This window comes from Pipra filicauda, unplaced genomic scaffold, assembly GCF_003945595.2.
Source record: "Pipra filicauda isolate LSUMZ 115617 unplaced genomic scaffold, ASM394559v2 scaffold77_size3566232_pilon, whole genome shotgun sequence".
NCBI classification, from domain to species: Eukaryota; Metazoa; Chordata; class Aves; order Passeriformes; family Pipridae; genus Pipra; species Pipra filicauda.
This window is the reverse complement of record NW_024104953.1, coordinates 2,936,667-2,953,763: the sequence shown is the minus strand read 5'-3', so window position 1 is coordinate 2,953,763 and position 17,097 is coordinate 2,936,667. Positions and strand designations below refer to the sequence as shown.

The 17,097-nt window shown below is 39.3% G+C and overlaps 1 protein-coding gene across 2 annotated transcripts in view; it reads right to left on the bottom strand.

Moving 5' to 3' along the window:
* MACROD2 (mono-ADP ribosylhydrolase 2) overlaps nt 1-17,097 on the bottom strand; it is an 842,329-nt gene that overhangs the window by 582,119 nt on the left and 243,113 nt on the right. For both annotated transcript variants that reach the window (XM_039389846.1, XM_027726087.2), the window contains exon 5: nt 8,564-8,680. In XM_039389846.1, coding sequence (XP_039245780.1) covers nt 8,564-8,680 — 117 coding nt within the window. The remainder of the gene's footprint in view (nt 1-8,563; nt 8,681-17,097) is intronic.

Sequence of the window (17,097 nt, the reverse complement as noted above, 5' to 3'; positions counted from 1 at the left end):
GCCCAGCTCAGAGTGACTGCTCTGCCCCTTAGATGATGTACTTTCAAGTTCCTCTGTATTCCCAACAGTGGAACTTCAGTTCTAGTCCAGTGAGCTGAGAACCCCGTGCTGCAACCACTAAAAACTTCTCCAAGTGTTCTGGAAATGGCCAAAAATCAACAACACGCAGAACCTATTTTTCCCTAACAGTCAATTAACCTAAAAGATATTGCCATCTACTCAGAAGGGAATAAATGCTAGAAGAGTTTCAAGCCAGACACAATGGTGTAAATAATCTGCAACCCTGAGTAGCTTGTACAGAGAAAATATAAACACACATAGAGATAAACAGATGTAGAGCTACAGATATATAGTGATGTGAATTTATCCCCTCCATCACTTGGTTTTCTTTTTTTTTTAATGTTTGGAAAAGGTTCAAGATCACTGAATCAAGATCAAGACTCTTCACAAACATTGCTGAAAACTCACAAATACCAAAAACTGAAGGAATGAATCCGAGAATTTTAAGAAATGAAAAAAATAAACCCTGACCTATGTTCTTCAACTTGTATGAAATGTTTCAAACAAAACTAAAAAAAAAAATAAAAGTCTGAGTGTGAAGGCAGCGTTAAGAAAAAAGGGATGCTATCGGAAATCTAAAATAAAGAGGGAACTAAACTCTAGTGCTGCACATCAACAAAAATCCAGGTGATTTTGAGCCCCATTCTTCAAAGCAAAACATCCTGAATGATGTTATCCTTTCACCAGCAGTGAAACAGCATCTTCAGCATATAGAAGAATATCAATTTTATTTCTTTTCACTCTCTGGTTAATCGGTATTTAGATTCTTTCCTATGGGCAATTAAAGCATTATTTACACCCCACAGTCTCACACCTGATGTCTTTTCAAATGTTTGACCTCTGTTTTTACAAAAAAACCCCATGTTTTGGTCCATGTACTTAGTTTATGTGCAACAGCCACAAACATTCATCTGCTGGGTGAAACAAAGATATTTTTAAACCATGTAACATAACCTTCCCATCTATCCACTTTAGGTTGGCCTAAAAAAATTATATTACAGGTAAAGAACTCCCACTTTTCATCCGTGTGATTCTTTCAAAATATATCCAGAAAAAGAAAAACGAAATAAAAATATAAAATTAAAATTAATAAAAACTCAAGTGAACACCGAGGTTTGTGGGTGAGTGAAGGAGAACTCAAAAAAAATCATAGCACCTTTCACATTCATACTATTCCTTCTGCTTTATTTCAAAGCAGTAGAAAGAAAATGTCCTTATTTATTACTTATGATCTGATTATTTCCATTTGCAAATAATTCATCATATTTTTGGCTAAGTAATGTGCAGATTCAGCACAAAGAGGAGCCCCGTTCTTTGCTTGCAAGAAAGAAAATTGGGCTGTACAGTTTTTAAAACATTCCAGCTACAATCATATAATTATTATTAATCTGAAGAAATGATATGAAGTTAATGACCTCCAAGAGGCTCCAATTTTAAACCTTTTTCCTACCCTAGGGAGATGGAGGATCAGCAGTTAGTGCTCCAATTCAAGCCCCAAGCCTGTGCCAACACATTTCCTAAGCTAAATCCAGGTTTGGGAGACAGGCTGCATATTTTTCAGAGACTAAAACAGCATAAATCACAGAGTGCCAACACACTATGAGGTTAATGTTGTGTTTTACTACAGTAAGCAATTTCTATCACCATTTAAAATGAGACAAGCAAAATTCAGGCAGACAAAATCTCATGCATCAAAGAATAATTTTCAAGTACTGAGTGTTGGCTTTGGCTTCTGAGGGAACGTATTAGAGTGGGAGCAGCAGCAACCACTGCAGTTAAAGGAGCATAAACACCTCCATTACATCCCATTCCAACCCCTTCTCCTTGTCAGCCGACTGTAGTGATGAGAATTTTGTTTATTTTCATTCCATGCATCAGACATTTTATTATTATTCTTATTATTTGAGTAAAAAGGACCAACTCTATCCAAGTATGGAGGAAATCAAATATATGAGCCTTATGGGGCACAACACCCTGCTCCAGTGCCAACATACCTGAGGAATGACTCTCCACCAGTGTGGAAAGGCATATTCCAGCACAAATTATTTTGCACCAAATTAGGAGAGGTTTTAAATAGCACCTTACACATAAATTAGTCATTAGGAAAGTGTTTACACCTTGTGTTTTCACTCTCTGTTCCATCGAGGGGGTTTCCAGCGTGCTGGATGCCGACGCCAGGGATCTGTGGCACCAAACCCCGTGGGCTGCTGTGCCCAACAACCCCCCCCCCCTCAAACTCAGCTCTGTGACTGCTTTCAGTAACACCAACAATTAGACCTTTGCAGAAACGACAGATATCCAGAATTACAGAAAGAACGCCACGGAGAGAAATTCACGGCCCCAGGTTTCCACCGCCTGCCATTACAGCGCATTAACACACACGTGACACGCCCCTGGTGCACCCAGTTACTGAGCAAATGGTTCAGCCCTCCTCTAAAAGTTCTCTGTGCCCACTTCTTGCCCTGGAGTTCAGGGTTCAGACCGCAACAAGTGATGCCCAGAAGAGGAGGATCGATAGTAAAACATTTCCTCCAGCCACAACGCAGACATTTGTAATGGAACAATTGGATGCGGAACGGCAGCTTCCAGCAGTGCCTACCAGGATTTGGCCACAGCACAGGGCACTGACAAACACACATGGGGGTCCATTCACAAATTAAATTTTAAAGAATCCATCCATTAAAAAAATGTGCCTGAGCTTGGCTCAAACCCAAGGACAAAGACCACATACTCTTGTGACGGAAGGTTCTTGCGGATTCATAACCACTGGGAGGTACAGCACTTGCCCCTTTTCTGCCCAACTGATGACAGACCCTGAGCAGACTTGGAAGAGGAGGAGATGTTTGAACTTATTTAGCTGGAGTTGATAAATGCATTCCCCATCATCCCCATGAGTCCTCTTCTCCCTTCCTGTATGTGTGGGGGATGTGGGGGTGTATGTAAGGCAGAGACAAGCCATAAAGCTTTACAATACCCATAAAACCCTCTCTAAAATCTAAGCAGGTTTTAGACCAAAGAAATAATCATTAATATTTCCCTTCCAACACACTTACAGCATATGCAATGGATGTGAGCGTTCATAGTGAATATAGCAGGTCATTAAGATGACTGGAGCCAATTAGATCAAATTAAAACACAATAAAGACATGACTGCACTTATTTTCAAAATAGTCATAAAATATATAACATGAGCTTATTAAAAAAAAACACCTTTGAAACCTAGACACTACTCAGAAGAAAAACATAAATATGTGGTAAGTGGTTTTGTTAACCATAAAGAAAACCTTTCCCAAAGGAATCTGAACAGCAAAAATATCGCTCAAGAAAAAGGGGTCCCGGGCCTTTGATTAGTGTTAACTTGCTTTGCTTAATTTTCAAATTAGTTTTAAATATTTAAGCAATGATAAAGATTTAAAGGAGTGGCAAACAGTGCTGCTTAAGGAAATACCTATCCAGAGTTTTTCCAGCTATGTATTTTTTTTTTCCAGGAGGTGTCACCCAGCCTGGGCACACTGTGACAATAACGTGATGCTATTCAGCTCAGATAAAGAGCAGAAAGACATCCCTCCTGGAAAACCTTCATAACATTTGTGAGTTTATGTTCTATTAATGATTGTGTCCCCTTGGGCTTATCAGCAGCCTTTTTTCAACTGACATTTGATCAAATTTAGTCTGGCTATGCATGAGCTGTGGGAGAAGATCGAGGATCTCGACTAGTAGCCAAGTTAGTCGTCTCTAAGCAATCTTGTCTTGTCCACATATTGTTCACTTTTAATATCCCCCTTTCCAACTTCCAAACATATTTACCAATTCCCAGACCTACCTATTCCCAGAATAAATAGGGAGGTATCAAAATGAACAACCATCAGAGCCACACAAAAGAAAACAATTCTCCAACTCTTGCATATCAGAAGTTTAGTATCATCTGAAACAAAATTCATGTATTATTTTATAAATCAAAGTTATAAAAGTAAGTAAACAAACAAAGCTCTTTGTGAAATCCTGGAAATTTGAATAATAGCCTTGAACATTATGCCCCATTTTTCCAACTGGTCAGTTTTTGAGTTCCATTTCTGCACAATCAACCTTTTAATTACAGCTCTGTGACCGATCTCCAAGAAAATAAGGAGAGATTTAAAAATCACTACCCTTGCAGCCTTACTTTAAAATAATACCCTGTAAATATTCATCTTTTAAATACTGGAAATTATGTCTATGTAACTGAAGCACACTTTTTAATCTCTACTTTCTAATCTCCACTTTTTAATCTGATTAAACAAATTTGAAAGCTGATTCCTCCTACTGTGTTTAATACTAGCACTCCTCCTAACTACTTATTTCCCAGCAGGAACTGTCTCTGAGAGCACATTCACATTATTACTCCAGGCTGATCTACACAGTGACTTTGGACCAGAAGACTTGCTATATATGGTATTTACTCAGGGACAGTGCTTAAAGCACTAAAAATATCAAGCAAACAGAAAAAATTATTCGAAATATTACAGATTTATTAAGAACATAAACCACCGCATTAGAAAGTGCCCAGCATTTCCAGCAAGGCATCTCCACTGCAAGTCCACCTTTCAGATTTACTGATAGTTGGTTCTCTCCCATACTAGAGGCTGTAAGATTTTATTTTCCTAGTTTAGGGGGTTTATTATCAAATATTTTTTTTCAGAAAAAGAAAGAAACTGTTACTTGACTCCGCAACAATAGAAAGAAAAAGTTAGTTTGGGGGCCCTTTCCTGCCAAGGTCAGGGTGCCACTTACCTGTGCTGATTTTCAGTTGGGTTTAAGGCTGTTAAATACCAGGCAGGATGGGACTTTATTCTCTAATGTGTTCTGACAGGGTCCTTTTTTATAGTGAAACCTCTGCAAGCAGATAACAAGCCACAGGGTTGTTATGGACCCCTCATTCCAGCCATAAACACAATTTACATCCAGACCATTTTCTGCCAGTGGAGCCAACTGAGACTATTAATCAAATGAGAAAGAAAACAAGCATTTGTGGAGCTTTAAAACAGATACTGTTCATCTGTTATTTAAAGCATGACAGTATCAGAGCACTGCTCAATGTTGGAGGATCAGTTGAACAATATTTAGAATGAACCGTCCTTTAAAAGGAACAACAATATGAAGTACAGAAGTTAAATAATTGATGATGGGTCTGGGACAGCATTAAAGGAAACCATCTCAGAGCAAAGGCACTGCCTTTTTCAGCCCTCCCGAGCACTGTGGAAACTTGGGTGCCTGCAAAGGTGTTTGCTGAAAAACAACAATAGATGACATCAACCAAATTATGGATTCAGCAAATAACTCTGGTGGCATTTGGGGGGGCTTTGTGTAGGCTTTTGCAGCACGGGAGGCAGATGGTGATTACACTGACTGCTGCAAAACTGTACAGAATGTTACATTAACTGGTAATGAGAAAATTCAATTTCACTTCATTTCTATTTTCAAACACACTACTTTTTGGCATTAAAAACAAAAAAAGTGCGTATGTTGAAAAGTTCATAAAGCAACATCTCCAGGCTGTAAACGTGTTAGTCTTGGTCTGTTCACATTATTAGAACAAAGAGCTGAGGAAAAGTATTTCACAAACTGATCTCAGAGACACCAAGAAGAAATCACAGAAAGTCAGCCTATACATTTACATTACTCAGTTAGATATTATTTTTCAATCAGATATTATTTTTCAATTTTTCCACCGTGAAGACATTATTTGTCAGACCTGCTCTTACTTAAACTAAGTAAATACAGCAAAATATTCCATAAAAATACAATAGATCATAAAGGAGATTGCCACAGTGGGTTTTATTTACCAACTACCACCTTCCTAGCAAAGCACACCTTCCTTTCAGTGCCAAATTTAATTCCAGCTTCCTCCAAGTTTTCTACAAAGCAAAGCAATATGCTGCATGAACTTTGAATGCTAAATCTTCTTTAATATGGAGTCCTGAGCTGAAGCCCAGGTCCTGCATCCTGCAGCACACACAGGCTGCTCCATCCCAGAGCAGCTCTGCTGAATTCAGCAAGCTGTTTCCAAGCAAAGCATTTCGAGACCGAGAACTTGAGAGGGGAAAATCCCAGGGGCAGGAAACAGAATTGTAACATTTGCAATTCTGTTAAATAACAGAAGAAATCCCCAACAATTCATCAAATGAAATGCATTTCATATTTGCTGTAACTGTTTATCCAAGCACAGTCACGAGAAGAGCAGATACAACAGAATAAACCATTTACCACTCAGAATGTTAATGAATTATTGTAGTTGGTCTCCTGTACACAAAGAGAGAAATGGAAAGCAAACTCCTTGTGAAAGCTGGAAGTTACCAGTCAACCATAACCCTCAGCCAGTTGCTGGCTGACAACATTCCCTGGCAGTGGATTGGGATGGGGAAGTCCAGACCCCCCATCACAGTGCTGGTCTCCTCACAAAAGCCAAATGTAAAACAGCTTCCACAGTTAAACTGTCCTGCTCTTAACACAAAGTTCAGAGAGTGACTGAAGACATCCAGTGGCTTTATAGCTCTCTAAAATATCAAACCAGAGTCTTGATTGTTTGATGGCTCTCAGATGAATGGTATAAAAGGTACAATGATTCCATGAGCCTACAACCTAAAGCTTCTAAAGGGAAAGGGAAAGGAAAACAACAGTTGGTGAACACAAAGATGTTTTAAGGAGAAAAGTAAAGAAATCAAGAGTTTTTCATTCTCAGCCTTTGCATGCAAACTGAATGTTTCCCTCCCCAGACCTTTCCCCCTCTCATGTTGATGCACAATCAAATACAATCAGATGTGGCTTTGATGCAATTTCAATTTCTAATAATACTGATTAAGCAGAATATTGACTTTTCTCCACGTCTGGTTACAGGTTTTGTTTCCACCTTCAGGTGATAATGGAGTTTCTCATTTTTTTGTTTGTTATTCCTACATGAGGAACAAAAATTTTCCTACAGCCTTCAAACAGGAGCAAACTTAAGCAACCCCTTGAACTGCTATAAAATCCGAAGGGAGGTCACACCTCAGACATGACCTTTCCTCTTTCTAACACATGTCAAGTGCTTTATTATCTTTGTTATCCCACTAAAATATTGCACCTGTGGATGGGCAGCTTTTCTGCCCTTCCCAAGATATTATTTTGTATAAGAGGAAGAATTAAATATCAAAAATCTCCTGTACAGCAAATTACAATGCGTTATTCAACAATTCTATCCCTTTTATGGGAATCTGGTAAAGATTTGGGCCATACATAAATCCAACCTAACACTGAGTCTTCCTCCAAAATTTCCCTGACCTCTGGTCAAATTAACCTTTCATAAATAACCATTAACATGTGGTAAAACTACATATTAAGTAAACCAAAGTTTTTCTGCACATAGAAATTCCCACTGTCAAGGAAAAAATTGGAAGCTCTTGTTATCATCATCATAGAAGGTGCCAAAAAATGACTGGGAACACAGTTTTCTTGTGGCATTAAGAGCCACAGAAACCTAAAGGGAACCTGATAGTGCAGTGAGCTTTTGGGTTTCCATCACAATTCAGAGAGATTTGAATATTTTTGAGTGAGACACGATCCTGCTGCAACCTGCATACAAAAGAAAAGAGCTTGAATTCTAGTTATAACTAGATTATATATATAATATATATATTTATTATTTATTATATTTATATATAAATATATATATATAAATATATATAGAGAGATTTTATATACATATATTGCTGTTTGCAACGGTTTCTTGGTACTTTTATCTTCATATCTTAATATACTATTCTGTAAGATCCTAAATTGCAAAGATTTCCCACTTTTTATTCTCACTGGCTGACCAATGTGCTGTCAACACGAAAGTGTTTTCCAAGACAAGCTCAACATCCACACAACACGGTCAAACCACCCTCTTCCTACTCGAAACAGGACTGGAATTCTGACAATTCCACTTTCAAAGCTCAAAAACATTCCAGCACGGAGCTGCACTCTGTTGAAAGCTGAAGTGTGACAGATGCCTTTGCACTAATTGCCAATCAGATGCCACGTAGCAGCTGAAAACACAATGCATCACTTTGATCTCCCGGGCTCTCAAAGTATTCCCGATCAAGGAATCTGCACGAGGAATATGAAATATGCAGCATTTCCAAAAGCTGTCTCGGCGCAGCTCAAATATGATAATGTATATTTTGTTCATACTTCATAGAGCATTTCCAATCCTTTATTATGCATAGGAAAGGATACGTTTTAGCTTGCAAAGAGAAAAACAAACATGAAAGAAACGCTTTATACTTCAGAGACACGGAGGTTTCCATCGGATAACGCAGGTGAAATAATCGCTTAGAAAGGCCTGGATCGCTTTGCGGGGAAGAACATCATTACAGAACATGCTTAATTAAGTCCCCCTGCTAATTCTGTCAAATGAATACCTTGTTGAATTAGACCAGAGGGAAATGGAGGCTGCACACCAGCAGCACGTGTTAAGAAGGAAAAGGCTGAGGAAAGGCTGACTTACATTTGGCAGGCAGGTCGTACCCACAGGTGATTTTGGCCTGTCCAGTCTCACACCCACTCAGGTTCCGACACTCAGCAACCAAGCAGGGCCCAGCAGCTCTGTGTATGCAGCCATCCACTGCAAAAAAAAGCCAAAAAACACGCGGTCAAGAAACCCCAGTTCTTACATTTCACTCAAATAGATCATCACAAACGTTTACTGCCCATTTTCACATCCACAGACCCACCGATCTGCAGGTCGACACCCAAATAGATATTATTTTTTTTCAGTCTGTGTGTTTTTCAAAAACATAATAGTCAGTCAACTTGTTGCTAATCGGAAAGAAAACATCCAGAAAAGGTAAAGCAGAATAAAAATTTCAGTGTTAGAAAAGGGGTTTATTCAAGGCTCTAAGAAATTCTCAGCACAAATTATGAAAACAAGTGTGATCCCCATCTCTTTTACTACACACCTCTGATACTTCTACAATTGTGCAAATCATTTAATGTCGCTGTCCCACTAATGCCTTATACAAAAATTCCAAGAAATAATGCTTATGGGTTTGAAATATTAAAAAAAACCCCTAATGTTGACCTTTTTTCCTTTTTACACTTTTTTTTTAAATTTTGCATTATTCATGCAACACTTTGGAGTTAATTAAAAAATAATTACTAAAGGTTGCAATTGCAGCTAAGTATGCAAGAAAATTAGTAGAGTGCATAGATCTTATTACCCTCAGGAGCCAGCAAAAGAATAAACCAAGGCTGCTGGCACAGCAATTCTGCCCTCTCAACATGCAATCCAAGAAATCATTTACTGTAATTATAGCAAAAAAGTTTGAGAAACAGGATACAAAATAATAAGGGAAATTGTTTATGCATGAACATATTAACTACAGCAGGGCCCTAATTCAGCAGCAACGACGCAGTTCAACTGGGAGAAATAATCATCATATAAATTACAATATCCACTCAAAAAGGTTGAGCTCAGGTATAAAGGCTGAACAAATACTTAAGGAGAAAAGAAAGAAGCTGGATGCGTATCATTCTATATTTATTTCAGATTTTCTTTCGGGTTTTACCAGTTCAAAGTTAAAGCAGTACCCAAGAGCTTATTGGAAGCAGTTAAACCAGAACAGGGTTGAAAAGCCAGGTGTGGATGGGCTTCCAAGAGATGCACAGCATAAACTGTAGATCTGGGCTCAGATTTGGGCAACCCAAGGGTTGGGCACTCAGCATCCCTGCTGAGCACTCACTGCCCACCGGGATACAGGGGAGCAGGAAAAGCCCTTCCTGCAGGATGGTTTTTGAAGCTGCAATGGAAACGATGAGTGGCCTTCCTGTATCAAAGGCACAGCTGGCTTTCTAAGGTGTTGAGTGTTTCCTGAAGCCACATATCTCAAGTGGAGAGGCAGAAAACAGCTTCAAATGGATGAAACATTCTTCTACTGAGTGTTAAAATCCTGACTGCCTTTTCTAAAGAGTTCTGTGCCAGAGCTGACGTTCAGGTGACCCAGTCAAATTGGATAAGCAGCTCCCGGTACTCCATCCTCATCCTGGCCACAGTGCCACTGATTTTCAAACTGTCATTTTGAAAATGATAGACAGAAAGATAATTAAGAATCATGTGATGTTGCACTTTCAGTGGAGTTTTCTAAAACTTTCTTACTGAAAAGAACATGGATGCCAAGCCACCAGCTGTGAGCATGTTGTGCACTCCCTATCTCTTCTTGCTCTGCCTTAGCTGAACTTGGTTTTAACTTACCCAAAATCTCTGCTCAAGAGACTCTAAGATGCTAATGCAAGAGTAATATTTCGTAACCTCGAGGGGAAAAAAGAACGTTTGAAATCCCTCCTGTGCTCACAACATCCGATTTAATTATTTTCACTTAATTACTAAATGCTTTCCCAAACCTGTATGCACTGAAACCAACCTCAAGTATAATTTTATAAGCACCACCACCACAATCTTTACCAACATTAGTATTTCCTGAGACACCAACATAAACCCAGCACTTTCTGCGTGATTCTTCACAGAGGAAGAAGCCTTTCACCCCAGGAGTACTGGACAAAGGAAACCATGATAAAGGCAGTCTATCAGTGGCTTCCTGGAGCTGGTTTCACACAGGTCTGTGTCCAGCCTTTGCAATCCAAGAAGCCTCCAGAAAGATGAAAGACTAATTGAAAAGAAATTGAATTCTTAACAGGAAAATCAATTCCATCACAACCAATCCTGACACATGACAAGGACAAGGGAAGACATCTGCCAAACCTGAAAAAGTAAATGTGCAAACTTCCCTTATAAAGGTGGCACAACATGAAGTGATTGAATAATCCAGACAGGCATGGATGGAAAAGTAGAAATTAGCATCTGATGTACTTCAGTGACTGACACAGAAGAATGAAGGAGGGGGGAGAACACCACCAAACACCAAACCACTCAAAGTTCTCAAAACAACCTCTTTTTTCCATATTTTAATAAATATATGAACAGAGATGACCTCTGGTCTACGTACACATTTTTCATTTAATATGATAATTCAATAAATCCTGCTAGAAATACTCTGTTTCCAATAATATAATCTAATATACACTGCAGAACACAGGTTTAAAAATTCTTAAAACAAAACCCAAGCAGTGAAATATATTGCCAAATCTGAGCACTCTGCATAACACAAAGAAAATAATTGGCAAAGGAAAGGTAGAGGGGATTAACAAATCTGAATGTGATTTTAGACTCTGCTAAAACATGTCTTAGCTGCATTAATTAAAAAAAAAAGCATGAAACAGGAATTCACAAAACATTCACATGAGCTATTTTGTTTGTTGGACCTGTGCAACAACTAGTAATGCCAGTGTACAGAGAGGTAAGCCCTGTTAACATGGAAACTTTGTGGAAATTACAGATAATAACAACAACCTCAGGAGGGAAAAATGATGGCCAAAGATATATTGTTATTGTGTAGTAAGAAAAAAGAGATTTATGTGATAACAATGGCATGCTGCCAAATGAACAGGACAGTGAAGAACCTTTGATACACTGGTTTCAGAGATCTCACCTGAATCATCTGTTTGCTGGATAGCTGCTCATCTGCATTCTTCTAACCAGAGCTGAGAAATTTTCCATCCTATCCCACTGTTCCTTCCCTAGAACTTCTTTGTGCAGCTGGCTGAAAAGCCCAGACCCTTATGGTCAAGTCTGACATGACCGTGATCCAACTTTGCCTTGTCACTGCTTTCTACAACCACTGGAAAATGCCCTCACTCTGCCTCACTTTTTTCCCCAGGCTGCCTTCCCATCGAGGTTCATGGAGATCACATACAGGCTTTGGGTAATTTCCACACACAAGTGACCTGCCACTTCACAGCTCTGGGAAAGACATGGGAAAACCCCAGTAAAAAACTGCTAGTCATCACTGGCAAGAAATCCTGTCTCCATTCTGACAGTGATTAATCAGCAACACTTGAAGGCACTGAAGGCAGGGCTTGCAACCATCCTCACTGAGACTGTGCTTCTTGGAACAGGTTTCAAGCTTATAAACCAACCTATTTCTAAGGATTTTGGTCTCTCTTCCCTCATGCACCCTCCTGGACAAGCACAGGGAAGGGGATTCTCAGTTTTGAAGACCTAGAAACATGAACTATATTTTGATGGCTCAAGAACCTTCAGATTCAGCTCCATAGTTCAAGCTGTTCATGCTTGTGTAAAGCTATTAAAAGTACTGCTCTGAATCTTTTCCATGAAAAATAATATTAGCAATTCTCTTGCATGCTTCCACAAGTTTTAGGAGCCACCAGGAACAGCATTTTGTTCTCCCAACAATTCAGCAGAAGCCATTAATGAAGAAAAACACCTTTCAAAGCTGCTGCAGTCAATGGCATTGCTCGCACAGTGAAGTCACATGGAAATAATTGCATAAAATAGATGAACAAAATCAAGTATCAAAATAAAACTCCTATGCAAAAGGACAGTGTATTAATAACAATGTGGAATATGGAATCTTTGACCATCCTTCTCACTGCATGTTGACGGGTGTAACAGGTTAAATCCCTTCTTATTTAATTTATTGTGAAGCAATTGCATTTGTTCTCCAGAATTAAAGGGTTAAAGTTATATAGTTATAAAAAACCTAGCTAATTTACTGGTGTACAATATAGAACAAACCTATTTCTTATAGAAAAATCTCTTAAAATTGCAAATGAAGCAAAAGCGCAGGAAACACAGAATTAAGGGTATCATGGGATGCTGCTTAAAAAAAAAAATAACCTCAGCAAAACTAGCCTTGCATTGCAGATGGTAATAAAAAAGGGTAAGGTAATCAAACACCACAGCAAAAAAATATAAACTCCCCCAGGAATAATAAGGCCCAAATTTCTTTTGTGACCTTGTGTGAGAGTCTGAACAAAGTGAAGCTCTGATGTAAACAACATATGCAGATTGATTGTGTTGCATTTCAAAAGTCCATCTATTCTTTTTTTCCATAGTAATACCTGTTCTCTGGGGCTTTCCCAGATTTTTATTCCTCCTTTTCAGCAGGAAAATTCAGGAGGTTTAGTTATTTAAGTTAGTCACCTGTGCCTGATTTATCTGGGAAATGGTGCTGTTCCTCCCTCCACAGGGCAAATGCCAGGAGTGGATAAAACCAGAATAATGTCCTTATATCAGAGACACTGCTAGGGGGACACAAGAGGAAGCTGCTTTGCCCAGACTGGAGCAAATCTCTGCTAAACATGTCCTCAATCGTTGTGGACCTTTCAAAAACATCCATTGCAAGGATGTGTGAGGCAACCAGAAGGGAAAAAAAAACCCACAACAGACAAAAAAACCCCACTGAACCCCCAAATAACAACCCAAAAAAACCCAACTGGCAGCAAAACCCAATCTCATCCTGCAAAAAAAAAAGTACCTCTAAGAAGTTCATTGTAAGCAAGTGCTGCCAAAGTTGAAACTGCCCCTCTGAGAGCGATGCCAGGGGGGAAATAAATCCTGCCCAGCAAGAGACAACAGCTGCTGGTCTAATGAACAAAGGTGGGCATCTAAAAACGATCCCAACACAGATGCCAGGCCGTGCTGGGACGGCAGTTTATATCACAGAGATGGCCTCTGCCACTGGGAAGTTTAATGAACTGAAGATTTTCAATCAATGCACTGGTTTATAGGCCTCCAACATAATTAATTTTAAATACTTAGCAATTATACAGCACTTCCTGGCCATGATCTTGTGGAGTTTAAAAGCATCATCTGTTTTAGGCCTTAAAATTTTCCATTTCAAACACAAAAAGCACAGATGAACCATTTATTTTGAGATGAACCATTTATTTTGAGATGGCTAGGTCTCTGAATTAGGTTCACATTTCACCACAGACAATCTACACTTACAGTTCCTTAAATATTCTTATTTTTAGAAACTCTCAGTGCCTACACCTGACTTAAATCAAGACCAAAATGAGAGCTGTAAGTCTTGTTGCTTAAGTGACTGATTACCTAATGTGTCAATCCACAGTCTCTGTAGAGTGCCTTCATTTCTTCAGAATCAACATTCTGAGCACGCACATTTCAGCCAGAATTAAAATTTGGGGTCCTCCTGACTCCAAAACAGAGGGAATTTAATGAAAATTATTAAGAAGACATAACAAAATCATTATTCTGCTGCAAGGAACAAAACTACTCATAACAATGGCAGGTGTCAGACATGGAAAACTTGTATTTTATAATACTATTTAGCTGAAATCCTGCAAATTTAGCATTAAAATTCACCAGTAATTGCCTGCCATGGTGAAAAGGGCTGGGAATTAAATTTTAAAACCTACTGGTTGTTTTAGGAGAAGGCTGCCCTTAGCTGGATGCAGTTCCAGTCAAGCATATCACAAAAGCAGCTGAAAGATCCAACATAATCAATGTCCATGCTATAAAGTGGTAAAAAAACATATGGATAAAGGAATCAACAATGATTCAAAATAAAGCTCACTTACCCACAAACCTGTTAAATTTTAAGTGTCTCACATTTATTGCACACAGCCAGTTAATTCTCACTTTGACAAAAACACAAACCAACAGTAAACTCACCAATTCTGGCAGATTTTTTATTTTAGTTAAGTACCTTGGGATACCAGAAACTCACATTTAAAACTAAGGAAAAGCCAAGTAAAAGTTGTTCTGTCACAATTGGCAAATTCCTCCCAGTAACGACCAAACAATAAAGAAGGTGTTTGTTTTATCTCACATTTATGACACCATCTTTCTTAGTCTCCGAGCGCTCCGCTCCAATTTTGGGGATGGATTTATAATGTCAATAGGATTCACACTTTTGTCAGCCCACTCGAGCAGCAGAAGGGCTCAGAGAAACAAGGGGCTGATAAACCTGTCTGAATGTCACACTTTTGGCAGGCAAAAAAAAAAAAAAAAAAAAAAAGTAGGAAAGGCTCCAATAGTGTTTTTCCAGTTTTCTTCCCCAGTCCAAACTGCTGACATTAAGGCATGTGTGAAGGAACCATTGCCTTCCTTTTAATTGTGTTAGTGCTGAGACACCTGACGTGCCACGCTCCTCTCCAGATGGAAGGGAGACAGCTCAGCCCCAAACACCTCCCTGCAGCACGGAGCTGCCTGTTGTTGTTTACAAGAAGGGAAGTCAGGAGCTGAAATCTGGGCAAATTCAGGCTACTCTGTGCTATCCAACCAAACTCAGCTCATATTCCTCCCAACCTGCTCCCCCAGCTTCCCAAATTATTAAGAAACTGCAAGTGTTTCTGTGGTATCACCCTGAAGAAGTGGGGTTTGGCCACTTCCCTCAGCCCCCTGGGCACTCACAGCACTTCATTTCCAGCTGGATAATGAACAGGTTGGAAGGACACAATGGTTTACCTACATTTCGTTGCTGGGATGCCTACTTGATCCTGGATTTTTGTTCATGTTACAGTGCTGTTATTCCAGGACTCTCATTCTTCAGTAAATATCCACATTATTGCCTTTAAAATCTCCCTGAAACTCTCTCTTGCCACGATGGCTATTAAGCTATTGAAGACATCAGGCTACTTCCATCATACCAACCTCTGTCTAGTGCATTTTTAGTCTTTTTCTCCTCCTGCACTGTTTGGAAACATTAAGTTAAATTCTGAGAAGCAGCACAAGAAAAAGAATCTAATAATAAGATAAAAAGCATATCTAATAATAAGATAAAAAGCCTGAAAGGGCAATGAAAATCAGATTTTATTTTTAAAGAGCTATTTCCTAATGTTCTGCTGCTGCAATAAAGAACACAGAAATGCACTGACTGGTGAGACTGGTTGTCCATCTGTCTCAGCAACCAATCTCATGTGATGCCAAAGGAAATGCTTAAAAGCAGAGGGAAAGATCAGAGAAAGAAACGACCAGCCTTCCACAGAATATCCTTCCAACCCTTTGGCACTGGAAAATCACAAAGCTGAGCAAGATGTCTTCCCTATATCACTCTGGACCTGCTTTTTTCCTTGGTGTTTTCTTTTTGGGGTTTTTTTGACAAGCATTCTGTGACCGTCTCAGATTCACACAAGTATTTGAATTTGTAACTTCCCATTTTCCTTAGTTCTCTGTGTAATGCAGACAGCGTCATTGGCAAGGAAATAAATAAATACTGCAGGTTATTCTGAGTAAAGGCATGCTACTAACCTAGAAAAACAGACTGAAAATAGAAAAACTTTCTATAGTCTTTAAAGAAGTTTTTGGTTTGTTTTTTTTCCCCCTATTTACAACACACACAGAAAAAACAGAATCAGAGAATCACAGAATGGTTTGGGTTGGAAGGGACCTTAAAGATCATCCAGTTCCAACCCCTCTGCCATGGGCAGGGACACCTTCCACTAGACCAGGCTGCTCAGAGCTCCATCCAAACGGCCTTGAACACTTCCAGGGATGGGACATCCACAACATCTCTGGGAAAGCTGTGCCAGGGCCTCACCACCCTCACAGCAAAGAACTTCCTCCTGATGTCAAATCTAAACCCACTTCCTGTCAGTGTGAATCCATCCCCCCTGCTCCTGTCACTCCATGCTCTTCTAAAAAGCCTCTGTCCATCTTTTCAGTCACTCCCTTCAGGCACTGGAAGGCCACAATCCGGTCACTCCGAAGCCTTCCCTTTTCCAGGCTGGTCAACTCCAATTCTCTCAGCCTTTCCCCAGTTGTTTGATAAGTACTTTTCTTGGGGTTTTGTTTGTTTATCTGTTTTGTAGTACACCTTTTCCTTCTCTGGAAGTTTCAGCATTTTAGGGCTCCAACGGTGTGTTCTATTACTTGCAAATGTTTCAAAAGTACCAAGTGCACACGGGCTGGTCACAGCACATGAATTGTATTAAGCCAGAATAGGTACCTGCACATTTGGAGTGCAGTTATTAAGCAGCCAGCACACAGTGATTATACAAATTTATTCACAATGATCAGCCAGCAGCTGACAGGCACAGGTCAAGGATTTAAACAGAGCAGGCTACCAAGTAATAATTGTAAAATGACTGTGTGGTGCATCCTCACAGCCCTAAAGGCTGCTGGAATGTCATACCAAAGAATTTTAAAGGTATAATGATTTT